The sequence below is a fragment of the Pongo pygmaeus genome, chromosome 17 (assembly GCF_028885625.2).
Source record: "Pongo pygmaeus isolate AG05252 chromosome 17, NHGRI_mPonPyg2-v2.0_pri, whole genome shotgun sequence".
In the NCBI taxonomy this organism is placed as follows: domain Eukaryota; kingdom Metazoa; phylum Chordata; class Mammalia; order Primates; family Hominidae; genus Pongo; species Pongo pygmaeus.
Window position 1 is genome coordinate 28,212,620 of NC_072390.2, and position 27,581 is coordinate 28,240,200.

A 27,581-nucleotide genomic window follows, 5' to 3' on the forward strand; every position below is an offset into this window, starting at 1 on the left:
CCCCCACCCCCACCTGTTCCCCTCAGTGCCTCCTGACCCTCCCCTACTGGCGAGGGCCTCTAGGACCGCTTTCTCTGTCACTGCCCTTCTGATTTCACTTGGAATAAAGTTATTAATAAGATTGCTGATCTCTCTAATTTGTAAGTTAAAATATTACTAAAGAGACCTTTTATTTTAAAAATCAAGAGTTTAAAATGTGTTCTCTGGCCTCCACTTTCTGATTTTCCATAGATAATCCCTATATATACGCCATTTCAAAATACATGGATTATTTTAGGAATTATCTGCTTTTTAATTATAATTCTTAAAAAATTGGTGGTTCATGCTGAAGCATGGCAATTGTATAGATGAGAAGTTTAGCACACAGACTGATTGCTTTTCATGCTGGGTTGGGGGTCTCCAGAACTAACACCACATTCAGAGTTTCACCAGGACCTCCAGGATTCAGCATATAACTGTACTTACGGCTAAGATTTATTAAGGAGGTCCAGCCAAATGGAACAAAAGAACACAGCAGAGTCTGGAGAAATCCGTGAAGTCCTCTCCCCATGTGGGATCCCAGAGAGCACTCTTCCCCCAGCAAGAAAAATGCAGCAACATGTGTGTGATGTTTCTGCCCAGGGAAGCCTGTCAGAGATGCAGTATCCAGGGATTTTGTTGGAGCTGTACTGGTAGGCACCCTCTGCCTAGCACATAGCAAAAGTCGACTCCCAGAAGGAAAGCAGGTGTTCAGCATAAACCATGTTGCTTGCACAAACAGCCCAGGTAGTGAGCTACTCTTAGCAGTTAGGGATCAGTGGGAACGCAGCCCACCTCGCCAGCAGGCCTTTCAAAGGAGAGCGGACGCCAGCCTGCCACGTTGACTCTTTACTGCACACTTCGGATTATTGTTTGTGGCTGTTTTTCAAGTGATTTCCGTGCTGGTATCTCAGACCTATTAAAAGATTTTTTTTTTTTTAATTGAGACGGAGTCTCCTCTGTCTCCCAGGTTGGGGTGCAGTGGCGCGATCTTAGCTCACTGCAGCTTCCGCCTCCCGGGTTCAAGCGATTCTCCCTCCTCGGTAGCTGAGTAGCTGGGATTACAGGCACCCAACATCATGCCCAGCTAATTTTTGTAATTTTGTATTTTTGTAGAGACAGGGTTTCACCATGTTGGCCAGGCTGGTCTTGGACTCCTGACCTCAGGTGATCTGCCCACCTCGGCCTCCCAAAGTGCTGGGATTACAGGTGTGAGCCACTGCGCCCGACCAAAGATACGTCATTAAAGAAGCACATTCCAAGACATAGTGTCTACTAAGGAGAGACAAGTTCTGTACTGCAGGTCTTCTCGAAGCTTTTAGTACGTTGACGCACATCAGCAGCCCCGTGGAGGATCCGGCTACATTTCTTTCACCCTGGAATATTTGTTCAAGGAATCTGCCTGGCAGTTCATGGGACATTGGTGTTGTAGAGGAACATAGTTTGAGAAACACCAGTTTCCTCTGTTAATTTTGCTAGAAGAAGCTAATGAAGTGCTGAGTGGGGTTTTTTTGTCGGTTAATCTTGTTCAAGTCATTGAGGACTATGTCATTTCACGTGATTGTAGTTTAGATAGAAGAGTCATCTTGTAGATGAAAATTTGGCCTCTATTTTGAGCTTTCTTTTTTCTCTTTTTGAGACACGGTCTTGCTCTGTCACCAGGCTGGAGTGCAGTGGCACAATCTCAGCTCACTGCAACCTCCACCTCCCAGGCTCAAGTGATTTTCCCACCTCAGCCTCCTGAGTAGCTGGGACTACAGGCACGCACCACCATGCCTGGCTAATTTATTTTAAATTTTCTTAGAGAGATATCTTATTTAATAATAAGGAATAATAGATTCATGATCAGACATTAGAAATATATTGGGTTTATTCGTGTTTTCTTATGTATGTGTTTTAGTTCTTGTTGCCTGCTCATAATGCAACGTCTTTATTATCATTAAAAATTATAAGTCCTGATGTTATTCTAATAATGTCAGAGTTCAAATTTATAACCTTGAAAAATGTTTTTGGTCGTGCCTTAACCCAGTGACCTGACACCTGTGAAAGCTGAGGGTGTTTTACAGGGCATTTTCCATAGAATTTTTCAAAGTTGTCTGGAAAAATTAAAATGAAGAGTTAATAGGATATACTCCACCACTGCAAGGATTTGTAGCATGAAATTTTATTATTCTATGCAGCTATAAATTCAAAATTGATTTAAATCAGCAATTTGATGGCATATTTATAAAGACATAGGAAAAAAATCTTTTGATATTCTAAAGCTTGCATTTATCCATGGTACAAATCATATCTTTTTGTCAATTTGAATTTGAAAGCTTTTATGAAATCTGTTTCTTCTTAACTAGCTGCAGAAAATCCTTTTATCATATATATAAATTGGTAAATTCTTAACAAATCACTGAATAGCCTTCTTTCAATTTCTTGCTATATTATATATAATGAAAGATTGCGGTTCCCATCAACACAGAATGTTGTCTCAATTTCCTGAATCCAGATTCATGGAGGTGATCTTTTTTAATTCCATTACTAAAATGTATTAGAAAGTTTAAGTGTTCGGATTCCCACAAAGCCCACTGGACCCAAGTTTACCAGGAAATTTGGGGAGGTGTGGTTTAATGAGCTTCATCATTTATAAAATCATCAGAGCTGATAAAAGAAGTAAAGCTTTGGGCCGGGTGCGGTGGCTTATGCCTGTAATCCTAGCACTTTGAGAGGCCGAGGCAGGCGGGTCACCTGAGGTCAGGAGTTCGGGACTAGCCTGGCCAACATGGTGAAACCCAAACCCCGTCTCTACTAAAAAAAAATTAGCTGGGCGTGGTGGCAGGCGCCTTAATCCCAGCTACTTGGGAGGCAGAGGCAGGAGAATCGTTTGAACCTGGGAGGCGGAGGTTGCAGTGAGCTGAGATCAAGCCATTGCACGCAAACCTAGGGGATAAGAGCAAGACTTCTCTCAAAAAAAAAGAAGTAAAGCTTTGAAAGCTTCAAGCCTTGTGCCTGCTTGTAGTCATCCTAACCAGCTTAACTTGAAATACACATGAGATGAAAGGTCACTGTGCCTGTACATTTCAGCAAACTATATAGGAACATGGAACATCACTGTGCACTTGTAAAAGTACCGTTTACTTCCTGGCATGAATAAATGTATCTGTGAGATGCAACACTAAAAAAAAAAAAAAAAAGACAATTTGTTAAGGATAAAATATAAACCTGCCATACCTGTAGCTATCTTAGAAAAATTATTTCCATTCTTAAGAAGTTATGACGTATCACTTACAATTTCAAAAAGAGACTAGGCATAAATATGTAAAAATTTTTTTCACTATTATTTCAGAGATAGGAGCTTTGTTGTTCATTTACTTACTATGTGAACCATTCATATTTATCAGGGCTGCTGAAGATTTATTGTCACAAATTCAGGAAAATTACCAGAAGCCGCTGGAAGAATTGGAGGTATTGAAAGAAGCAGCAAGCCACCTCCTTTCAAAGCACAATAATGAGCTAAAGGCGGCTGAGGCGCTCGTGAGGGAAGCTGAGGCAAAGATGCAGGAAAGCAACCACCTGCTGCTCATGGTCAATGCTAATCTGAGAGAATTCAGTGTGAGTCTCACTCGCTCTCTCCTTCTCAATTAGAACGGGTAACAAAATACTCCAACATAAGCAATTAAAAGTGAGCCCTGGCCTGGCTGGGTGGCTCACGCTTGTAATCCTAGCACTTTGGGAGGCTGAGGCAGGCAGATCACGAGGTCAAGAGATCGAGACCATCTTGGCCAACATGGTGAAACCCCGGTCTCTACTAAAAATACAAAAATTAGCTGGGCGTGGTGGTGCGCGCCTGTAGTCCCAGTGACTCGGGAGGCTGAGGCAGCAGAATCGCTTCAACTTGGGAGGTGGAGGTTGTAGTGAGCTGAGATCATGCCACTGCACTCCAGCCTGGCAATAGAATGAGACTCCATCTCAAAAAATAAAAATAAAATAAAATAAAAGTGAGTCCCGTGCACTAACTTCTGCACGTAGCATTAGGCACCAAAGGTCAGAAGCAGAGTTGCTTTTATGAAGTATCCTTAAAGTGCCATTTCTGCTGCAGGATAAAAAGCTACATGTTCAAGAAGAACAAAATCTGACCTCAGAACTCATTGCCCAAGGAAGAGGATTGATAGATGCTGCTGCTGCACAAACAGATGCTGTACAAGATGCTCTAGAGGTAAATTACAACTCAGCATGGCCACAATACAGTTTTTAAAGAATCTTCACACATCTCATCTATATGCACACATATCTGTTATTAAATAGATGTGCATATATTTACAATATTAATTTCTCCATGTAGCACTTAGAGGATCACCAGGATAAGCTACTTTTATGGTCTGCCAAAATCAGGCACCACATAGATGACCTGGTCATGCACATGTCCCAAAGGAATGCACTCGACCTGGTCTACAGAGCTGAGGACCATGCCGCTGAGTTCCAGAGACTAGCAGATGTTCTGTACAGGTAGGAGCATGCCTTTGTGGGAATTCAAGAGCTTGCAGTCTATTGATCAGAGAAAACAAAGATGGATGTTGCTATCACAGTGATGGGTCACTCTTCCTTTGTGTAAAAATGAGCACTCCTGTTTTATTTACCTGGCAAGTTGGATTCCCTCGTGTCTGCTAACATAGTTTACCATTGGTCTACATATATGGTGGGAAAATGCAAATAACAGGACAAGACTTAAAACACATAATATGCTACAGTATAATATTAATATAATAAAACACATATTATGCTACAGTATCAAGCCATCAAGGCTTTATTAAGCACCTACTGAGTGCTCAGGGCTTTGTTAGGTTGCAGGTGGGACAGAATGAGGTTATTAATTTCTTTACAGATCTTGCCTTTTTGGAGTTTATTATTTGGTTGGAGGATGTGGCTGCCCACTCTCTACCTATAGAAGTGTTGGGAGTCTCTTTTCCAATCCCTGAGAGATACCACCTCCAATTATTTTCTACTGCCTGAAAGTCTGCCATTGTAATACAATTACTTTAACTTGTATTTTTTGGATATTTAAAAAATATGTACTCAACTTGCTAAAAATGCCTTTAAACGAGAAGCATAATTTTAGCCAGCCGTTTCAAACTTGTCTGCACATTGGAATCACCTGGAGGAGCTTCTTAAGCCACCGATGCCTTTGTCCCTTAGCTGCCTTCGCCCCAAAGATTGTGAGTTAATGGGTCTGGGATGTAGGGTTTTGTGATTTTTTTTTTTTTTAAAACGCTCAGGTGATTCTAATGTGCAGCAAATGTGGGAACCAAAGTTTTAGGTGTTATCAGTGATTTACATAATACTGTGAGTTAATTGGTAAATTTCTTCTTTAAAATTTGCTATGCATCATGGGTGACAAGTGTGACCACACTGGGAAGATGTATGTTCTTGTGTGTGCATGTTCTGTGGAAGGGGAAAGATGCATGTCTCCTTATTGGAAAAATGCTGACATAAAAGATTAGTTCACACAACAAAAGCAATTAAAAATCATATAAGATAGAATATTGCATAAATTATGTGCTAAATTGAGTACTGCTTCCTAATATGTCTTAGGGATCAGTAGTGGAAAATGGCATTAGATACCAGCTTCTCTCTTCTCATCAGTTTTCATCATTTCACCCAAAGAGAAAAAAATATTCTGACTCCATACCTAGCTAAAACAAAATCTTTACTACTTCATATGAGTAGTAGAAGCAATTTGTGGTGATAACACAAAGTTAAATAATTATCTTTTATTTATAAATCACAGAATTTCGCCAGTCCAATAGTAACAAACAATAACTGCTAATATTCGGTCTGGGAATTGCCCGACTCAATAACCTTGGAAAGAAAATGAAATGAGTTACTCAGCAGGCAAAGATGTGCCCATTGCCAGACTTTATTTTCAAGACAGAGAGCACTGGATGACATTGTGCCATTACCAGTTACCAAGTTCCTAAGCAATGTGTGCGCTTGTTAGAATGATGTTCAGCTGATTGAAATATTAGCTGATCTTCCTCCAAAATCTCTAGTGAATTTTGTAAAATTGTCGTATGCCATTTGAGGGATAAGATTCAGTGGCCTCAGGTATGCTTAGAAACACTTCTTGGAGGTTACCAAGTATGTTGCAGGGAGTTTATAACCAATGCAAACATGCAGTGGCGCCCTAGACATGCACAGGGGATTGGAACAGAGATTGAGGAATGCTGAGGGCAGCTGGTGGAAAGTGATGAATGGTCGTCTAAGGGAAACAGCAATAGTCTCTTCTTGGGTATTAATTAAATAGCAGTTCTGAGTGTTATTATGGCAAAGTGGCTACGGCTTCTCAAAGATTACTTTTGAAGTTACATGGGAACCCACAGGTTGTTATTTTTTTATGGATGATACTCTTCTAAGGGGAAAGAAGATAGGAGGCTTTCAAAACTAGTAGGCGTTTATGATTTTTGTGAGTGAATCGGCAAGTTTGATTTAGTTTATCATAACGTATCTAAATATGCTGCTTTGATAGTGGCCTTGAAAACATCAGAAATGTGTCCCTGAATGCCACCAGTGCAGCCTATGTCCATTACAACATCCAGAGCCTGATCGAAGAATCGGAGGAACTGGCCAGAGATGCTCACAGGACTGTGACTGAGACGAGCCTGGTAGGAAACGTCGTGGCTTCTTTTTCTGGGCTCTGTGGGAGATTTTTCTGTACCGGGTTTGAGCAGAGATTCAGTGGCCCCAGTTTCTGCCCATTAACATTCTTTTTGGTGGAATCTGTTTCTGGCTTCTGTCATCATATGATCTGTGTTTTAATTTTTTAAGGTCATAAATACTTCTTTATACAGACTAGAAACCAGTGTGGCGATGAGAACAATCTCACATTTCCTTGCGCTAAAAATGATAATGCTACTTGATATCTACTGGAGACATTTTTCTATAACCATGGTGAAAATCTTTATTGAATGGCTGGTTTCCTTCCTTATCTACTTAAAAATGTCTTTGTCTTCTCTTGCCTCAGCCATTTTAAATTGTCCCTACCTGGTACCTGGCTGACTTTCTTGCCGGGAATGTGTCTGGGGGCTACTCTGATGGAGTCACTTCCTCTATCCCCAGCAGGACTCCACCCTGCCCTGCTCTCACCATGCTTAAGTGGTTCTGTTTTCCAGCTCTCAGAATCCCTTGTTTATAATGGGAAAGCGGCCGTGCAGCACAGCTCCAAATTTCTAAAAGAAGGCAACAACCTCAGCAGGAGGCTTCCAGGTCAGTATGTGGCTCGGACGGTGTAGACAGGCAGAGTGAGCGTGAGCGTCTCGCTGAGCAGCCTCTAAGAATGTTCTCCTTGCATGCAGCAACTTGAAGCTTAGCATTTCTGTGTCCCATTTATATTCCAATTTCCTATCATACAAATTTTCCTATCGTATAAACTTCCTATCATATAAACTTCATATAATTTGGCATTTTTATTCTAGTGATATCTGTTCCTTTATTGTGCATTCATCGCTATCTTTAACCTGTCCTTAATCCTCCACTCATTGCCTTAGCTTGGAGCCTTCACTGTTCTTCCTAGTGTCTGTTGGGTTATCTTTGATTGCGTGTGCTCCTCTAGTTTTTCCTTGAGGAGATGTATTATGCTTGATATTTCTTTTACCTTTCTCATGGGACTAATATCATGTTAGACTCATGGTAGGTTCTCATTTAATAATTATTAAATTAAATCCTAATTGATTTAGCCATTTTTCAAAAAATACCTACGCAGTTTAGTTTGTCCTAAAGTTTCAAGAAACTGTAAGAGCAATCCATCCAATAAACATGAACCAAAGTGGCAGCAGGAATCTGTTACGTAAGAGAAACTATGTAGGCCTACAATTTTTTATAACAAATAGTGTGCTTTCCACCTTAATATATTCTAATAGATCAAAAATACCAAGATTTCTGGAGGAGTAAATAGTGGGCCAGGCACACAGCTCAAACCCTTTACAGGTGACCTACTTCCGAGTCTAACACTGGATCCTTCCACAGCTGTCTGAACTAAAGGCTTGGATATGTACATAATTTTTTTTTCTCATTGAGTGACACAGTTTAAAATTTATATTGTCATCTCACAGAATCGAAAATGCATAATGTGTTGATGGGCTGTAATTTCAGTCTGTACAACTAGAGGTACTTCATAGGTAGTGAAATTGGGAGCTTGCTGGCAATTAAAATTTCACGTTTTAACCATGTGCTCAAAATCCAAATGTGATTGTATGTTATGAACAGAAATTTTAAAAGTAAAAGCTGTGATCAAACTTGAGAAGGAGGTTGAGTTGAGTTCCAGTTGGGTGGCCAGAAGGGAATAGAAGGGGGTGGAGGATTGGCCAGAGATGCAGGTGGGAGACTGTGAGGAAGACTCCCAGGTAGGAGCCCACCTTAGGGGTTTTACAACCCAGAGGAGAAAGGTGGACAAGATTCAGATGGGAATAGAAAGTTAGTGTGTCTGATTAAGACTGAGTGACTTAAACACAGCTCTTCATCCTTGAGCTCTAGTAAAATTGGACATGAAATTTAAGTAGAAATATTAGTGAAAAAGTCAACGAGCAAAGTAGAGAAAATGATTGAGCAAGCTAGAAACACATTCTTAATTTCTTTCTTTTTTTTTTTTTTTTGAGATGGAGTCTTGCTCTGTCACCCATGCTGGAGTGCAGTGGCTCAATCTCAGCTCACTGCAAGTTCCACCTCCCGGGTTCATGCCATTCTCCCATCTCAGCCTCCCAAGTAGCTGGGACTACAGGCGCCCACCACCACGTCCAGCTAATTTTTTTTTTATTTTTATTTTTAGTAGAGTCGGGGTTTCACCGTGTTAGCCAGGCTGGTCTCAATCTCCTGACCTTGTGATCTGCTTGCCTCGGCCTCCCAAAGTGCTGGGATTACAGGCGTGAGTCACCGTGCCCAGTCCACACTCTTAATTTCTATAATGGATGGTGCTCAGTCTTGCTGGAAAAACTGTCAATATTGGGAATCTCTTTAGAAAGCTATGAATTCTGTAGATGGTCAAGAATGATAAAGCTGTTGCCTAGGCAACTTTTTAGTAGGCTAACCTGAAAGGAAACATTTTTCTCCCTTTAAATAGGTATTGCATTGGAAGTGAGTGAATTGAGAAATAAGACAAACAGATTTCAAGAGAATGCTGTTGAAATTACCTGGCAGACCAATGAATCACTCTTGATACTTAGAGCAATTCCTGAAGGTAAGTGGAAAGGACTTTATTCTGTAAATAACGTCTTCTCATTGTAAAAGCATCACTCAGGAGCATAAGGAAGTCCTGCCTCAAGACTGATCAAGGCTTTAGCTCAAAAATGAGACTAAGATTGGCAAAATTTTTACTTGCAAAGAAATATGATTTAGAAATGAAAATCATTGGTTTTTAAAATAACATCACAATACTTGCATCAAGCTACTTATAGTCTTAAAAGCAGAGACTGCATAGTATCATCTGAATTGCTTACTTTTGAAATGGGCTTGACACATTGCTTAGAGGAAGAAGGACCATTGAAAGAGGTCAGCAAGTAAAGAAGCTGGAATGTGCTTTACCTGCTTAAGGGGAAGATACCAGATTCATTATCAGTGTGGCAAACTGAAGACTGCTTGCTTGGCCATCTTCCTTAGTAAGGCAGTAAAACATTAGGCTCACTGATCACTTTAATACTGATGGTTTAGAAATGTAGTATTCATGAAATTTTTTGGGAGATCTACAGTAATTTTATTGTAACAGAGAAACCAGGCTGCAATAAGTCTACATGATTAGAGCAGATGGTGGTTCTTTCCAGTGGGTGAAGCCTGAACCCGGCTAGCAGCACACATTTTTTGAGACAGAGTCTCGCTCTGTCGCCCAGGTTGGAGTGCAGTGGCGCAATCTCGGCTCACTGCAAGCTCCGCCCCCGGGTTCACACCATTCTCCTGCCTCAGCCTCCCGAGTAGCTGGGACTACAGGCACCCACCACCGTGCCTGGCTAATTTTTTGTATTTTTAGTAGAGACGGGGTTTCACCGTGTTAGCCAGGATGGTCACGATCTCCTGACCTCGTGATCCGCCCGCCTTGGCCTCCCAAAGTGTTGAGATTACAGGCGTGAGCCACCGCACCCGGCCTAAAATTTTAAAAAGGATAATTTAAGTGTAATAGAAATGAATTGTGCTGCACCTCAGACTTCTCTTTTGTTCTTTTGTTGTTTTTTACTTTTAAAATTTCAATTGTTTTATAGAGACCATGTCTTGCTATGTTGCCCAGATTGTCCTTGAACTCTTGCCCTCAGGCGACCCTCTTGCCTTGGTCTCCCAAAGTTCTGGGGTTACAAGTGTGAGCCACTGTGCCTGTCCTCCTTTTTTTCTTAATAAGCATCTTTTGAAAAAGTCTTATAAAGTGCTCAAAGGAGCACTTTAAAAGTGCTTTAAAGCCATTAAAAACAGGAAGCCCCAAAGTCCTGTCGGCAGGGTTTCTGTTTGTAAGCATGGAAGTTACCTGGGGAAACTGGGCATGCTGCCTTGGGCTTACTTCTTACCTTGAAACAATGGAGCATTTTCTGATCTGGAAGATTTTTTTTCCTTTTTTTTTTTCTATAAGGATGCCATGGTGTATTTTGACTAAATGCTTAATAACGGTTTTATTTGAAAATAATTTCGAGCTTACAGAAAAGTTGCAGGAAAAGTAAAAAGGCCACTTGTATACCCTTTTTCTAGCTTTTTCTGCTATAAATGTTTTGCCCCACTTGTGATTAAATGCTTCGAAAATGAATGATAGTGTCTTTTAAAAATCCTCACCCAGATTTTCTAGAATAACTGAATTCCAATTTACCTTGAGTGGCTGTTTGGGCTTTATTCTGCTGTTACTTCTAGCAGCCAGTTGATGCTATGGGCAAATACCTCTTCCTTTAACTTAAGACATTCCCACCTTAGCTGCAGACCTAGGATCCAAATCCTTATTATCCAGACATGAAAGGAGGTGGAGAATATGTTTCATGAAGCTGAGAAGGGGGTGATGGAAAAGGACCCAAATAAAGAAGTTCAGCTTATTAACATGTAAGACACAGATCACACAGCGATTGGCCATTACTTTTATGATCTCATTGTGTATTGAAATCATATTCCAGAGAAGTATTAATAAAAATTATTTCATTTGTCCCTAAAAGGGGATAGTAGAGCATATGATATGCAGCTTTAATATTGCCATTAGAAACAAGAAGCTCTTAGGTCATGGACCACTGCCCAAAAGAAAAAAAAGCAAACAGGCAAGCCTCAGTTTGTGTTCAGCATCAGTAATATGACAATAATATATTTCTGTGTGAAATTACATTTGTTGTCATTTTATTCTTTTCTGTGTGTGTAACCACCAAAAGTGCATGCTTGTATATACATTTATTTTAGGTATAAGAGACAAGGGAGCCAAAACCAAAGAGCTGGCCACGTCTGCAAGCCAGAGCGCGGTGAGCACGCTGAGGGACGTGGCGGGGCTGAGCCAGGAGCTGCTGAACACATCTGCCAGCCTGTCTAGGGTCAACACCACATTACAAGAGACGCACCAGCTTCTGCAGGACTCCACCATGGCCAGTATGTCAGTGCCCTTCCTTCCAGTCGTGACCGTCTGCATCATGCAGATGTGGAGCTAGCTAAGCACACAGTGGTGCGTTGTTCACAACATTCCTGAAAAGTAGAAGTATGCTAACATCTGGATTAGCCTTTATTAAGAGAAGGGCCTTGGGCAATGCGTGCTACTGGTGCAGTTTTCATCTTTGTACCAAAATGTCATGGATTTGATTATTAGGGTGTTGTTTTACCGAGTGCATTGTTAATGGACAATTAATTGTCTTGTTTTTCCCTCTCCCCAACTTTCTTGCCACCCCTTGCCTTCTTGTATTTGTTAGCTCTGTTGGCTGGAAGAAAAGTCAAAGATGTGGAAACTCAAGCCAACCTTTTGTTTGATCGGTTGAAGCCTTTGAAGATGTTAGAGGAGAATCTGAGCAGAAACCTATCAGAAATTAAACTGTTGATCAGCCAGGCCCGCAAACAAGCAGCTTCTGTGAGTTTGGGGCCCCGTCGCTTTCATGACTGGGCTCTGAGTCATGTGGGGTCCCAGGGAATTCATGCAGACATGGCCCTCAGTCACACTGCGCCCCTTAGGACTTCCAAAGACCCAGATCCCAATAATCTGGGCTTCCTCATAGCCCTGTCTTGGTATATTTAAAGCCAATAACTAGCTTCATTTTCTTTGAGTTCTGCTTTTGTTCAACATGCTTCAAAATGTTGTTAGCAAAGAGATTTCCATGTCTTTATGGAGATTTATCGTTATAGACTAAATTTAAAAGTATTAGCCTGGACAGTGTGGAACATGTCAAATCTATGTGTTAACATCACTCTATGGGTTGCATATGGTGTTATTTCTTCATTTTACCAACTTAGTTTTAATAATACAAGTATTCTTTAAAATGTTTGTGTAGTATGGGCCTCCTCCTTGAGGTGTCTGAGAAAACAGTTTGTATGCAACGAAGGCTGCACAAATCCAGGTCACTAAATGCCTGAGGCACTGGACTCCTTGAGCAGTTCACACGTGAGAAGATGTTTTACCCATGGCACATGGCACTGGCTGTGCCCTAAGGGACAAAGTTTCCTTTTGAGAGAATGTGCAGTCGTCATGTGATTGGGGACTTCGAGAGGATGAATGCAGCCTCTGGGTTTGCATTTGTCCACCTGAGGCTTTCTAAGGAAGAGAAAGGAGCACAGGGCTCTGTCTTTTCCCCTCACCTATCGTTGCTATTGGAAAAGGAATGTTGGTTTCCGTGAGCTCTGGCTTGCATCTGTTTCAGTTACAATTGCTAAATAAATATAGGCTGGGCATGGTAGCTCACACCCATAACTCCCACAATTTGGGAGGTTGACAGAGGGGATTGCTTGAGGCCGGGAGTTTGAGATGAGCCTAGGAAACATAATGAGATCCTGTCTCTACTAAAAAAAAAAATAATAATAACCAGGCTTGGTGGTGTGAACCTGTAGTCCCAGCTACACAGGAGGCTGAGGCAGGAGGATTGCTCGAGCCTAGGAGTTCAAGGCTGCAGTGAGCTATGATCACGCCACTGCACTCCAGCCTGGGCAACAGAACAAGACCCTAAATAAATAAATAAATAAATAAATGTAAGCCCAAGGAATGCTTCTTGATGCTATGGTTCATACCAAACTTAGACTCTTTAAGACTAATGTAAGATACATATGCAAAGAATTACTAGTCAAAGAAATATGTAGTAAGTGCAATCATTGCTCTATAAATATCTGCTGAGTGAATAAATATATTACCTCTCCATTTATTCACCAGATGATTATCAAATATCCTCTTTGTGTCAGGTGGAAAGATTCCAAGGTGATAAGATCCTTGTCTTTAAGGAATTAAGTCTTATGTGAGCAAGACAGTTTCCTATATAAAATAACTTATTAAAAACTAACACTGATTTTCTCATATTTAAACACTTAATGAAATCATTTTTATTACCATCTGATATGTCACTTCATGAAACATGAACCATTGTGTATTATCAAGAGATAACCTGCCTCAGTGAAAATTCATTACAGAATAGCATTGTTGAGCTGCTGGTGAGCTGCCAGTGTGTGTCACTAAATGATGGGGACACTTTCATTTTCCTTCTACAGATTAAAGTCGCTGTGTCTGCAGACAGAGATTGCATCCGGGCCTACCAGCCTCAGACTTCCTCTACCAACTACAACACCTTAACACTAAATGTTAAGACACAGGAACCCGATAATCTTCTCTTCTACCTCGGTAGCAGCACCACTGTAAGTTATGGACCTTCGGAAAGCAACACTGAATCTTTTATGCACTTCTAGATTTTTCTGAATTTTCACTTATTTGGCAAAAAAAAAAATAGGCCTTAGTGAAATCTCTAAATCTCCCATAGGGACTAACCTTTGTTAAAATGGTAGCATTAGATTAAAAATGAACAAACTACCAAATGGAATGACTGTGAGAAGGAAAGTGACATTTCTGAAGGATGCCATCTTAATTGCAAGCCTTGGGGATGGAACTATTTTGTGATTTCCCCATTGACGCCTGGAGTGACTGAGTATCAGAATTGTCAAGGTTCTGTTGGGTTTTTCTTGCCAAGGATTCCAGTGGTCTCCAGATGGCAAGTGCCTATGAAAGGTCTTTGATACCTTGGCTGTGCCAGTGAGAACAGGTCAGAAGCCTGGGGTGCGTAGGGCAGAAAATGTTAACAAGCACATATAGTATCTGAAATGTCTTCAGGAGATCAGATGCAAAGCGCATGCAAGTCTGTGACAGGGGTGGGACCTCATGGCTCTTGTCTTACTGCATATTTCACATCCATTTCTTACCTCGGAGACTGGGCAAGTGAGCAAGCTCAGTGCCTTCCCTGGTGCTCCCTGTGGACTGCCTGTGACCCGCAGCGAATTTTCCTGGGCACTCTATGGGAGACATTGAGGAGGGCCATGCCAGGCACACAGGGAGGTGCTAATGTCCCCGGGGCTGTGAGTCATGCCCCAGCTCCAGGGAGGGGACCATTTCAAACAAAAGAAAATAGATTTGGGGGTTTTGCTTTTTATTTATTTATTTTTAAGAAAAGAGAAAACACCATAAGAATCGACTCTGTAAAGTGTTGTGGTGGTCGGCAAACAGTCCAGTGTGTAAACTGATCCCCGTTCATGCCCCGCCCCCCAGTCTGATTTCCTTGCAGTGGAGATGCGGCGAGGGAAAGTGGCCTTCCTGTGGGACCTGGGCTCTGGGTCCACACGCTTGGAGTTTCCAGACTTTCCCATTGATGACAACAGATGGCACAGTATCCATGTAGCCAGGTAGTAGAGAATGTTCTCTCAGAGCAGCTCTCTTTTTTAAAGTGTGTCTCATAAGTAGTTACATGCTTGTAACATCATATAATAGGCTTTGAAACTTCTGGAAAGTCAGATTATAACCAAACAATACTTGGTTTAGGTTAGCTGTAGAAATAAGCATTTGTGGCCAGTGGCTCACACCTGTAATCCCAGCACTTTGGGAGGCCGAGGCAGGCAGATCACCTGAGGTCAGGAGTTCGAGACCAGCCTGGCCAACATGGTGAAACCCCATCTCTACTAAAAATACAAAAATTAGCTGGGCGTGGTGGTGGGCGCCTGTAATCCCAGCTACTCAAGAGGCTGAGGCAGGAGAATTGCTTGAACCCAGGAGGCGGAGGTTGCAGTCAGTGGAGGTCGCACCACTGCACTCCAGCCTGGGCAATAGAGCGAGACTCCATCTCCAAAAAAAAAAAAAAAAAGAAAGAAGCATTTGTTACAAGTGACAGAACTTCTTTTTTAAGGCTGAATAATAGTATTCCATTGTGTATTTGTGTATAAAACCACATTTTCTTTATCCATTCACACATTGGTGGTTAATCGGTTAATCATTCCACATCATATCCAAAAATCATAACAACATTTTGCACCTCAGAAGTATATACAGCTATAATTTGACAATATATAATAAAAATTAATTCAAAAAAAAGTTTTTTTAAAAACTTAAGGTTTGGATTTTTTTCTTACTGCAGGAGAGACAAACTTTGTTACCAAAATCAACAATCAGAAGAAGAAAAAACTGAAAAGCTTAGGTTTACCTTTAGAATGCCTAAAATGTGTAAAAGTTCAGGTTACCTTTAGAGACCAGGCATGGTGGCTTACTCCTATAATCCCAGTGCTTCAGGAGGCCGAGCAACAAGGAGTTTGAGGTTAACCTGGGCAACATAGTGAGACTCTGTCTCTAAAAAAAATTAAAAATTTATCCAAGCACAGTGGTGTGTGCCTGTAGTCCTAGCCACTTGGGAGCTTCAGGCAGGGAATCGCTGGAGCACAGGAGGTCGAGGCTGCAGTGAGCAATGATCACACCACTGCATTCCAGTCTGGGCGACAGAGCAAGACCCTGCCTCTAAAAAAGTTAAAAAATAAAGAATGTTACTTTTAGAAAGTCTACGTGTAAGGCAGCCAACCTGGTAAAATTCCTCAGGGGAGAGGTGTAAGGTGTGGCATGGTAGACATTGCATGTGGGTGGCAGCACATTGCATGTAGACAAGGACAGAAAATAAGGATGCAAGTGGGGGGTGCATTTTCTTAAAATTCAGGCACAAAGCAAAATTCTTTCTAAAATCCTTCTTCAGAGGTAATCACTTTTGAGCAGCTTTAAGTATATGTTTTCACTTTTCTATAATATTATGGTTTGTTGGGATTTTTTTATTTACAAAATGGGATAATATTTACAGAGTAGACATATCTTGAGATACAGTTTAGCTCATCTCAAATGTTTTAAGCAGGGACGCAACATGATGAAATTTCTGTTTGGGAAGAGCTACTCTTGAAGATTTCGGGCAGTAGGGAAGACTGGAAGCCAGGAGGCCAGCAGGGGGTGCTGTTGCAGGGCCCTTGGGGAGAAGCAGATGGTGGGTGTGAAGGAAACGGGATTGTATGTGCGCCAGCTGGAAATTCTGAAAGTTTCTTTTGCAATTCTTTGTAACCCTTAGATTTGGAAACATTGGTTCACTGAGTGTAAAGAAAATGAGCTCAAATCAGAAGTCACCAACAAAAACAAGTAAATCCCCTGGGACAGCTAATGTTCTGGATGTAAATAATTCAACACTCATGTTTGTTGGAGGTCTTGGAGGACAAATCAAGGTAACATTCTGAAAGTTTTTCTGAACAGGACTGATTGGCTGATTTTACCTATATATAAAAGTCATGGGCCGGGCGTGGTGGCTCACGCCTGTAATCCCAGAACTTTGGGAGGCCAAGGCGGACACATCACCTGAGGTCCGGAGGTCAAGACCAGCCTGACCAACGTGGAGAAACTCTGTCTCTACTGAAAATACAAAATTAGCTGGGTGTGGTGGCGCATGCCTGTAATCCCAGCTACTCAGGAGGCTGAGGCAGGAGAATCACTTGAACCCCAGGAGGTGGAGGTTGCGGTGAGCTGAGATCGCGCCCTTGGGCAACAGGAGCAAAACTCCGTCTCAAAAAAATAAAAACATAAAAGCATATGTTTAGATGGTTGAATATATCCTAAGCAGATGAAGATGTTTCTGCTTTTGTTTTGCTTCCTGACAGTTCCTCTGCAGAGTTAGGCTAGTTTTGTACAGTAAAGGGTGATGTTTAATTAGTAGCATAAATGGAGAAAAAGCCAATGGCTCATCTTGCTGTTCGGGTTTCTTTCCCAGTGATGAACAGGAAATTCAGTGCTCCATGTTAATTTCTGTAAAGTTTCTTTATCTCTAGTCTAGCTCTAGTTAGCGGTTGATTAATACTAGTGTTTAGCAAAAAGCCCACCATATTTATTTTATTTTATCAGTTCTCCTCTCACCAAATATAATTGCGTTTTTTGGACCTGGTTCAACGCTCTGAAGTGGGATTCTAGGTCTCAGGTCCAGCTGGGCCCTCACTACCAATCACATTCTTTGGCTCTCTGTTTTCTCACCCGTACAACACGATTTTCTCCATCAACCCTAGTCACTGAGATGATCTTTAAGATCCTGCCCAGTTGTTACTCATTCTAGGATTCCACTTCATAACTGGAAGGAAATCCAGTGATTACAAACTGGCCTTTTTTCTAATGTTGCTGTCTCAAAATTTGTATCTTAGATTGAAGCTCCCAGAGAGAAGTTTTGTGCACTTGGAGAATGTATTTTGCTTCGTCAGCTTATATATTGGTTATGTTTGTTTGCCTGTTTGCATTAGAAATCTCCTGCTGTGAAGGTTACTCATTTTAAAGGCTGCTTGGGAGAGGCCTTCCTGAATGGAAAATCCATCGGCCTATGGAACTATATTGAAAGGGAAGGCAAGTGCCGTGGGTGCTTTGGAAGGTAAGATGTCCTCATGGTTTAGCACATAGTATGTCATTCTGTTAACATCTGAGAAGTGCTGAAAGAATTTATTAATACATGCACATCAAGGAATAGAGTTTGTGATATCGCTGGTAGGTGTTTAGCTGCCAATCACAAAGCCATGCTTTTTCATATATTTATTGTCAAAAAAAAATCCTGTGACATTGGTATAATGTAGATTATACTAATCTACATTATATTATTATATTGTCAGATGGTATAATGTAGATTAGTTAATGAGAGAAGCACGGGTATCATTTTTAACCCTTTAAAAAGAAGTGCTCTTTTTCCTATGTCTTGTATGCTTTGATCATGGATCACAAATCCTGAAAGTTTCAGACAATTTCTCGAACAACCTTCTGTCTCAGAGAGCCACAACCAAATCTTTATAAATCACTGTACATTTTTATTTTGAAAATATCTCCAAGGATAAGAATTTTTTCATGTGTGGTCAATTTTTACAGCTAAGTACTTTCCAATTCCGAGCCAAGTTCTATAATTCCAGAAATAAAATGCATTAGGAAATAGAGAAAAATGAGTATCTTTCTGCATATATTGATATAAAGGCATTCGATGACTTAACCTTACCAAGTGCAACATCTTCCCCCCAACCCATTATTTTATAACAAAATAACTGCAACTCCTTAAGTATATAAAACATGTTTTCCATCACTTTAGTAATTAAGACATAAATTGCCTTTTTCCATTAGAGAAATGTAACGTCTGATATAATTTCTCTTGTCTAATGGGCTGCTCTGTCCAGATGGATATCTGCAATTATCCAGTGACAAGATCAGTTAAAGCAACTCACAGCACACTTAGAAACTCATGGGTGAATTTTTCATTTTGTCATTGTCAGGTCTGTAGTTTAAGACTTCTCTTTTCCCCTCCCTTCGCTTGTTTAAAAAGTTAGGACCAGGCGGGCATGGTGGCTCATGCCTGTAATCCCAGCACTTTGGGAGGCCGAGGCGGGCGGATCACCTGAGGTTAGGAGTTCGATACCAGCCTGATCAATATGGTGAAACTCCATTTCTACTAAAACTACAAAAATTAGCTGGGCATGGTGGCACATGCATGTAGTCCCAGCTACTCAGGAGGTTGAGACAGGAGAATTGCTTGAACCCGGGAGGCAGAGCCGAGATCATGCCACTGCACTCCAGCATGGGTGACAGAGCGAGACTCCATCTTAAAAAAAAAAAAAGTTAGGACCAGAGGCTTGGTGATTGTAGCCTTAGGATTGAAAAAGAATATAGGGTTTGGAATCTTGAGTTTCTCAGACTTCTGGCCCAGGTCCCCCACCAAAATTTTCTTCCCTGACTTTGGATAATAAGTCTCTTCACCTCACTGAGGTTTGGTTTCTTTTTCCAGAAAAGAAAAATGATCATCGTTCTTGTCTTACCCACCTCTATAAATCATAGTGATGAACACACAACATGATGCATGTGAAAATGCTTTATAAACTGGAAACACTTTACCAGCCTTCACCACTGGTCTCCTACAGTGATGTGGCTTTGCTTTGTAGGTAAATGTCACAGGATTTTTTTTTTTGACAATAAACGTGTGAAAAAGCACGGCTTTGTAATTAGCAGCTATGATAAAAAATGCTGTTGCCTCGTGAGGTAATGACACACCCTGCTCTAGAACTTCAGTGGAATGAGCACCTGAATTCAGGCTCTCTGATCCGCCACTTTTTCCTTATTCTGTGTTTCCAGCAAGGAACTCTTCCAGGAATTTAGTAATTCTAACATGAAAAACACCCCGACCCCTAGACTCTGTCCCCTCCACTGAGCCCAGATCATTAACCTCACTGTTAGAAAGAAAAATGGTTAACAGAAATTAAACATCTCTAGTATGAAAAAGTCCTCCTACTTTACCTGTGATGATATCCTCTATTTTCATCAGTCATTTCCAGAGGTATTTTGAAATCATTGACGTCAAGCTACAGCACTGAATGAACTGAATGATTTCCAGCTCTTCTTTTTTTGTTGGGATGAGGAAGTCAGCTTTTTCGGTGGTCACATGTTTTGTTCCCCTTGAAATACCTGGCCTGCCACTGGATTTCCACACACCCTGGACCTTTGGGTCAAAGATGCTGCCCTCCTGCCAACTCGAGACTGGCTCTTTGACGGAGGGCTGGCCACCCAGCTGAGTAGTAGAACCACATTGACTCATCAGCTCAACCAAACTAGGGTCTGATTAAATATGTTTTTCTGGGGACTGAACAAATCCACTGGCTATTCTTGTATTATATTGGCCAACATTTCCAAAAATACGTGTTTGTAACGAATACTAGTTTGGTGTAGGGTATTAATAGGTATTGTGTACTGATCATAAATGTTTGGGAAGCACTGAGTTAAAAAAAATAAGCATGTTTCTTGGCTGCGAGGCTATCGGAGCCTTTAATTAGCATTAATATGCTAACATGTATGGTAACCCTGTCCTGGGGAGAGGCTAGAGTTGCAGCATTTCCCAAACTCACTTGAGCTTGAACCCTTTTTGAAAAGGTACCTCTGGGTGAGGCTCACGCCTGTAATCCCAGCACTTTGGGAGGCCAAGGCAGGTGGATTGAAAAAGATTAGCCAGGCGTGGTGGCATGCGCCTGTAGTCCCAGCTACTCCAGAGGCCGAGGTAGGAGGAGCACTTGAGCCCCTGCACTTCTGCCTGAGTGACAGAGTGAGATCCTGTCTCAAAAAAATAAAATAAAAATAAAAATAAAAAGTGCATCTGGAGTTGCTTCTGCTTCGTAAAACATATTTTGTGAAGTGCTGATATAGGCACAGACTGGCACTTTATGTCTGTTTGTAAATTAATTGAACCGTCTTCATTTTAGGTAACATCCCCCACTGCACCCCTTCTCCTGTTAGACAAAAACTGTAGTTCAAAGAGTTAATACCCTAATTCTAGTAACAATCCATTTTAGCAGACTTAGATTATAATTCCTTGTCCCTTTCTGTTTGTGTATAATTTGCCATTATTAAATCATTAGTGTAGCCCATCGATGTCCTCTAAATTTTAAAAAAATTTTTGACTGTTTACTCTTAAATGTGATTTATATTACCAAGTAAATGAATTGAAACTTTTTTATTCCTCTTTGAATATATTATTACACTTGTACGTGGTGTCACTCTGTAATTATGAGCAGTCTCTTATATTCTCAAAGGATGCTACAAAATTAACCACTGATTCTAACAGTCCTCATCAAAATCGATATGGAAAGACCCTTTATTTAATTAACAGGCATAATGCTTGTATTATTTACGAGTGGACATTGTGAGAGAGTGCTGGCTACGTGGCTGGCCTTTGACACGAGTCAGTCACCTGCGTTCCCGGCCCTCTGCTAAGTACCCGCCATGTCCACATACATCACACGTTTATGTCCTCAGACATCTCATGGCCTAGGGGAAAATGCCTGTATAGAAAGCAGAAAATGCTTGAGCTGTGGCAAGGGGCCAGAGCTGGAGAAGCAGCATCCCAAGCCCGGGCCAGGGTTATCTCACGCCCTCATGTGACGGCACTAGGCCATGCTAGTAGGTCAGCTCAGGATTATCCAAATCTCATGAGGGAGCCCTCAGAGGATCAGGGAGGTCTGGTGATTCTTCCAGACTCACGGGGCTGAGCGCTGGGGAGGGCGGACGCTCTCCTAATTGCAGGCTCCCACTTGAACCTGCGGGTGATGGTGGCATTTCCAAGGCTGGAACAGAGCTGTCCACAAAGTGCTGTGATGAACCGAGCTTTCATTTGTCCCGGGCCCTTGCCAAGGCAGGGACCCACTTGGGGAACAGGCACCTGGGCCGACTGTTGAGGCACATGTGCCTCTGGTCATAGTCTGGAAGCCGGCAGGGGCTCTGGGAGAAGTTCAGGGAAGTGACTGACATGGGGACAAGCCTTCGGTCATGTTCAGTAATCATTTCATTTGAGGTCCCCCTCTTCATGGCCACCTCACTCCAGCAGGCCCTGTTGAGGGAAAGAACCCAGTAGCAGAGCCCCCTCCTTCTTGAGAGAAGAGGGCTCACAGCCTCTGGGGAGGGAGAAAGCCCCCATGTTCTTGGGAGAGGAGGGCTCACGGGCTCTGGAGAGGGAAGGGCCATGCACTGAGGGCCAAGACAGATTTCTGGAGTTTTGTTTGAAACCTGGCTTTGTGATTTCTTGGGGTGTGTCCTTGAACAAGTTACTTTCATCTTTGAGGCCCAGCTTTTCATAGGCAGAAATGAGGACCGGCCCATCGAGGACTTCCGAACACCGCAGAATAATGAGATAAAACATCTGCTGTGTGCCAGTCACTGTTCTAAGAACTGCCTGGGGCAGCCCTCCCAGAGAGGTTTTATGGTTATCCCTGTTTTATAGCTGAAGGAAAGGGCACACAGAGAGGTTAGGTGAGTTTTTCAAGTTCACACAGCTAGTATGTTGGGGACCTGGGATTTGAACCCTGGTAGTCTAGCTCTAGAGTCTCTATCCTCCAGCACATGCACTGTGGTTGGCCAAGAGGTAGAACAGTGGAACATACGGCTAGGAAGCCACAGGCTTAAGAATTAAAGAATTAAACCATAGTTGAAGAATTTATCTAGAGTGCATTTCTTTTAAGTTATAATTCCTCAAAGAGACCACATGATGGAAATTTTTGAAAAAGCAAGAGTGCAGGTAGTTATACATTTGAAACCTCAGGTTTCACAAAGCACTGTTTTTTGTTTTGTTTTCTTTTATCATCCATGGAAGCGATTTTACTGTTTGGTTAGACTGCCTTGCCTCGAAATGTGGCACTGAGTTTGGTTGTTACACCTCTAACTGGGAACAGTTCAAATTCTTACCCCAAAACCATCCTCATCCAAGTTTCACTCTCAAGCCTTATGATAGTCCAGAAAATTATTTTTGGAACATAATTATGATCTGTTCCAGATGAATGGCTTTGTAATTGAATAGTGAGTCAAGTCAGCCTTTTGCTGTGCTGGGGGAGGAGACCAGAAAACACATTCACCTGAAAATGCCCTGGGCCGTATTATATCTCCGTTGTAAACCATGTACTCATCTCTATAAGTATGATATATGGGTCTTTAAGCTCATCCTGCAGATTTTTGAGGATGTCAGTGGTGATTGTTTTGTGAAGTGATGCTTCTGGTATATGGACACATACTTGTTTTCCATCATAACTCTAGTTTCCCTAAGGTATTAGTTAAAACCTCATCAGCAGAGTGAAAATGTCAATATAAAAATTATTCTGAAGGCACCAGAGTTAAGAGAGGACAGTTATATTAAAGGAGATTAGAACAAATAAATCCAGTTGATAAACTGAAATATTTATAGCAGTTATCCTCCTGTAAAGAAATATATTTTTACCACAATGAATACTGCCTACATTAACATTATTTTCCTTATAAAGCAGATGGGCATTTTGTCTTGCATCTTTACGTGGCAAGCATATTTTTAAATATTATCATCTACACTTGTTATGAAAGCATGGAACCAATAGCTCTACCGTGATCTTTGTGAAGGAGAACTCAGTGAGTGTGTTCTTGGTTCTTTCTACCCTCCTGAGAATGGATTCTATTTCATCTCTTCTGCTTTGCAGCTCCCAGAATGAAGACCCTTCCTTCCATTTTGACGGGAGTGGGTACTCTGTCTTGGAGAAGTCACTTCCGGCTACCGTGACCCAGATAATCATGCTTTTTAATACCTTTTCACCTAACGGACTTCTTCTCTACCTGGGTTCATACGGCACAGTAAGAGTCTTTATGGGGCCCTAGGCCCTACTGTATACACACATTTAGATTGCTATGTAGTTGTTTATGTTTAATGAGGATTTACTAATTAAATATGTACATATGTATACCATACATTTTTTATGAGCATATACTAGTATTAATACATGTGTGTGCTAAACAATTTTCTCATTTTAAATTATTTATTCTCATTGTAGAGCCTTTAGAAAAATACAGAAGAACACCAAGTAGAAACTAGCCTTCTAGTCTTTATAGATATCAATTCAACAGTTGTTATTAAATTTTGAGCTCAAATAATATGTCTTGTTCTGGGTTCACTGTGACCACCGTGATATTGTTTAAATTCCATCCATGCGAATTTCATGTTCTCGTTTGCATCTCATGGGCTGGTGATTTCTGTCTTTCAGTCTTTTGGTTTTATTTTTTAGAACGGGCCCCTCATCAGTCTGAATGAAAAAGATACAAGGAGATTCCGTTTCTCTTACTGAATTGTAGATTTTGGTAACAATGGACGGCATTTCATTTATATTAGTGTAGTGTTCTAGAAAGCCTTGGTGGGCATTTTTGGTTTCGTAGCTGTTAGATCTCTGGCTGTGGGGCCAGATCCAGTTTTCTCAGTTTGACTTTAGAAGGTTTCGGCCATCCCTGATTTGAAGGAAAAGGGAAACTTAGGATAAAGCTATAACCTGGGGAACTGTGTTCTCTTTTTTACAGAAAGACTTTTTATCCATCGAGCTGTTTCACGGCAGAGTGAAGGTTATGACTGACCTGGGTTCAGGACCCCTTACCCTTTTGACAGACAGACGTTATAACAATGGAACCTGGTACAAAATTGCCTTCCAGCGAAACCGGAAGCAAGGTAGGGACACAGATGGACTCACCAGATGTCGGTCACCCTCATAAGAATAGAAATCTTTTCAAAATCAGCCGTCTTTTTTCCACAGTACTTTTCTGGCTATTGAATGATAGTCTACTTGAAAGCCAGTGTTGTCTTTGGAATATTAACCAACAGGATTCACATTTTGCTGGAGGAGTGTTATACTTGTATTTGCCTGTGATTTCCAAGTGTGTTATTTAACAGTAAATGCTGAATTGGAATCAAGAATCAAATCCATTCTATTTTCTTCCACATGCATACTGCTCTCATTTAGCAATTTGTATTGACTTTGATAGAGAGGATTTTCACTTGTCCTTCAATAGCCAAGAACATTAGCTGATCAAATTCGTAGAATCTAAAAGAATATGCATTCGTAAATGAACTTTGTTGCCAGAAGTTTGCATTTTACCTTAACATGGAAAGGGATTTTCCTTTTCTTATCTCTTGCCTGTGCTCTCCTTTTAGGAGTCCTAGCAGTTATCGATGCCTATAACACCAGTAATAAAGAAACCAAGCAGGGTGAGACTCCGGGAGCATCTTCTGACCTCAACCGCCTAGACAAGGACCCGATTTATGTGGGTGGATTACCAAGGTCAAGAGTTGTAAGGTATGATATTAAACTGCAGAATTTTCATGTCCCTGATTTCCAACCGTATTAGCTTGCTAGGGCTGAGAATGGATTGTATCACAAACCAGGTGGCTTAAACAACAAAAATTTATTCTTTCCCAGTTCTAGAGGCTGCAAGTCCAAAAGCAAGGTGTTGGCAGGGCTTGCTTCCTTTTGAGGGCTGTGAGAGAGAATCTGTTCCATGCTCCTAGCTTCTGCTCGCCTTAGGGATTCCTTGGCCTGGGCCCTGTGTCCACATTTCCCCTTTTTATAAGGACAACTGTCATGTTGCATAAGGATTTCCCCTAATGACCTCATCCTAACTTGATTACCTCTGCAAAGGCCCTTTTCCAAATGAAGGTCACATTCACACATAAGGAGGATCAAGACTACCACATCTTTTGGGAGGACACGGTTCAACCTGTAACATCTGCTTCTATTTATTCAAAGTACTCTGTGCCATATGACTTGAGAAGTAAAGCAGGCCTTCTGCAGAAAAATTAGTGATTTTATATGTATTGCGTTTAGAACATCTAAATCCTGTTACTGTGCAATATTTGGAGACCCTACTTGCTGTCATACTTCATCTCCCTCTCTAGACATTTTAGAGAAGTAGATCTGTTTTAAGGCAAAAAGAAAAAAAAAAAAGAAATCGTGCTTTCTGCAGAGTTTTCTGGATTCTCCTTTGTGTGGTTAGACTGAATGATGTATGTGCAAGCTGAAAGACTAGCATCAAGAAGTGGAATGAAATGGCACAGGACACACAATGGAATCCTTGTGTAAGACTGATTCATGTTGAGCTTTGTGACTTTAATGATGTAGAGAAACTTTGTGTGACTGGTTCATTGTCCTCAGTTTTGTAATTTTGGTTGTAATTAAACTCTAAGGTTCTTTCACACCATTCAAAAAAGACATTTATGAAAGTCCAATAGTCAAGGTAAGACAGCTTGCAGGGAGTGGGGTCATTAAATGTCCAAACTGGGCCATTCAGCGTAGTGGTTAGCAAATGTCCATTTGTAGCAGTGCTCTATCTTTAGGTCAGGTTCTTTTATAGAATCCTTTTATATGGCACAGAGCTGCAGCCATTCAGTTGCTATGATGAGCAGCTTTTTGTAGAGAGAGTCACTTCTCCACTGTGCCCCTTCTCTTTGCCAGGTGTCTTAGAAAGTCCCAAGGAACACAGTTTGCAACCACAGCCACCTCCTGATCTTAGAATTGAATCCATTTAAACCTCAGAGGAGTTGGTCACTTGCTAAGTCTTACCTCCCTGCCAAGACAGAGCTAGGACTGGAAGCTGTCTCCAGATCCCATCCCAGATTCATGCCCTGTCATGCTGGGACCAGGACTGGGGTGTTCCTGTAGCCTCGGCTATGTCCCAGTACATCTGGACTTTGCCCAGACGGCCCAGTGTAGACAACGCAGGAAAGAACAGAAGCCCATATCACAGATGTTCTCAGTAGAAGGGACTTAGGTGTCATCAAAGCCAGCCTGCTCGTTTACATGGAAAGAAATTGAGATCCAGAAAGGTTGAAATTTGTCCAAAATCATGTAGTTGCTTAATGGTCCATAGCTCATTGTTCAACATGAGAAAAAAAAAATGAGGTGTGACTGTAACAGGAAACCATGTTATTGCAAAGCTCTTCTGTGAAGAGCTGGTACAGAAGAGTGCAGCTGGGAGATGTTCAGTGGTTTCCATATTTTGGAAATTAGAGCTGGACTACATTATAGCCTGACCTCAGCCAGGAGTGTGGAGACTTCTGGTAAGAAAAATATGATATTGACTTGAACATTGAGAAGTAGAGTTTCGGATAATCCCAGACTTCACCAAATGCAGTTACTTCCTTTAGGACAAAGTTCATGGATATGCAACATAAACAACAGCCAATGACTTCCTTTTTTAGCAGTCAGATCCTGGGAAATAGCATTACCTGCACTTGTCCCCATGGGAAGCAAACATTCTACTCTACATGGAGACTGGATTATAATCTATGTGCTGCAATGCACTGTGCACTGTCTTTCTTATAATTGGCCTGTGTTTTCTGTAGGTAGCCATCCAAGCAGCCAAACTCACTAAGTTTGATCCCTTTCTCTACTCCTAAGGAGAGTAAGAGAGTATTTGTTTGACCTGAAGTTCTCACTATCAATATTGCTCTTAGAGGGAGGCCAAGACATTTCTGCAGAGTAACACATGGAAACAGGTTTTCCGGAAGTATAGGGTTTTTCCCCCCCTTTTTCTTGTTTTGGGGGGCAGGATCTTGCTCTGTCACCCAGGCTGTAGTGCAGTGGAACAATCATGGCTCAATGCAGCCTCAAACTCCTGGGCTCAAGCAATCCTCCTGCCTCAGTCTCTGGGACTACAAGTGCATGCTACCATGCCTGGCTAATTTTTTATTTTTTGTAGAGATAGGGTCTCACTATGTTGCCCAGGCTGGTCTCAAACTCGTGGGCTCAGGTGATCCTTCCACCTCAGCCTTCCAAAGTGCTGGGAT

The 27,581-nt window shown here is 41.5% G+C and overlaps 1 protein-coding gene across 2 annotated transcripts in view; it reads left to right on the forward strand.

Moving 5' to 3' along the window:
* Positions 1–27,581, forward strand: part of LAMA1 (laminin subunit alpha 1) — a 180,859-nt gene that overhangs the window by 133,330 nt on the left and 19,948 nt on the right. For both annotated transcript variants that reach the window (XM_054461177.2, XM_054461178.2), the window contains exons 37-51: positions 3,408–3,618; positions 4,106–4,222; positions 4,349–4,512; positions 6,530–6,665; positions 7,173–7,266; positions 9,116–9,232; positions 11,404–11,586; positions 11,901–12,055; positions 13,675–13,818; positions 14,720–14,853; positions 16,542–16,692; positions 17,749–17,873; positions 23,458–23,608; positions 24,323–24,467; positions 24,951–25,092. In XM_054461177.2, coding sequence (XP_054317152.2) covers positions 3,408–3,618; positions 4,106–4,222; positions 4,349–4,512; positions 6,530–6,665; positions 7,173–7,266; positions 9,116–9,232; positions 11,404–11,586; positions 11,901–12,055; positions 13,675–13,818; positions 14,720–14,853; positions 16,542–16,692; positions 17,749–17,873; positions 23,458–23,608; positions 24,323–24,467; positions 24,951–25,092 — 2,169 coding nt within the window. The remainder of the gene's footprint in view (positions 1–3,407; positions 3,619–4,105; positions 4,223–4,348; positions 4,513–6,529; positions 6,666–7,172; positions 7,267–9,115; positions 9,233–11,403; positions 11,587–11,900; positions 12,056–13,674; positions 13,819–14,719; positions 14,854–16,541; positions 16,693–17,748; positions 17,874–23,457; positions 23,609–24,322; positions 24,468–24,950; positions 25,093–27,581) is intronic.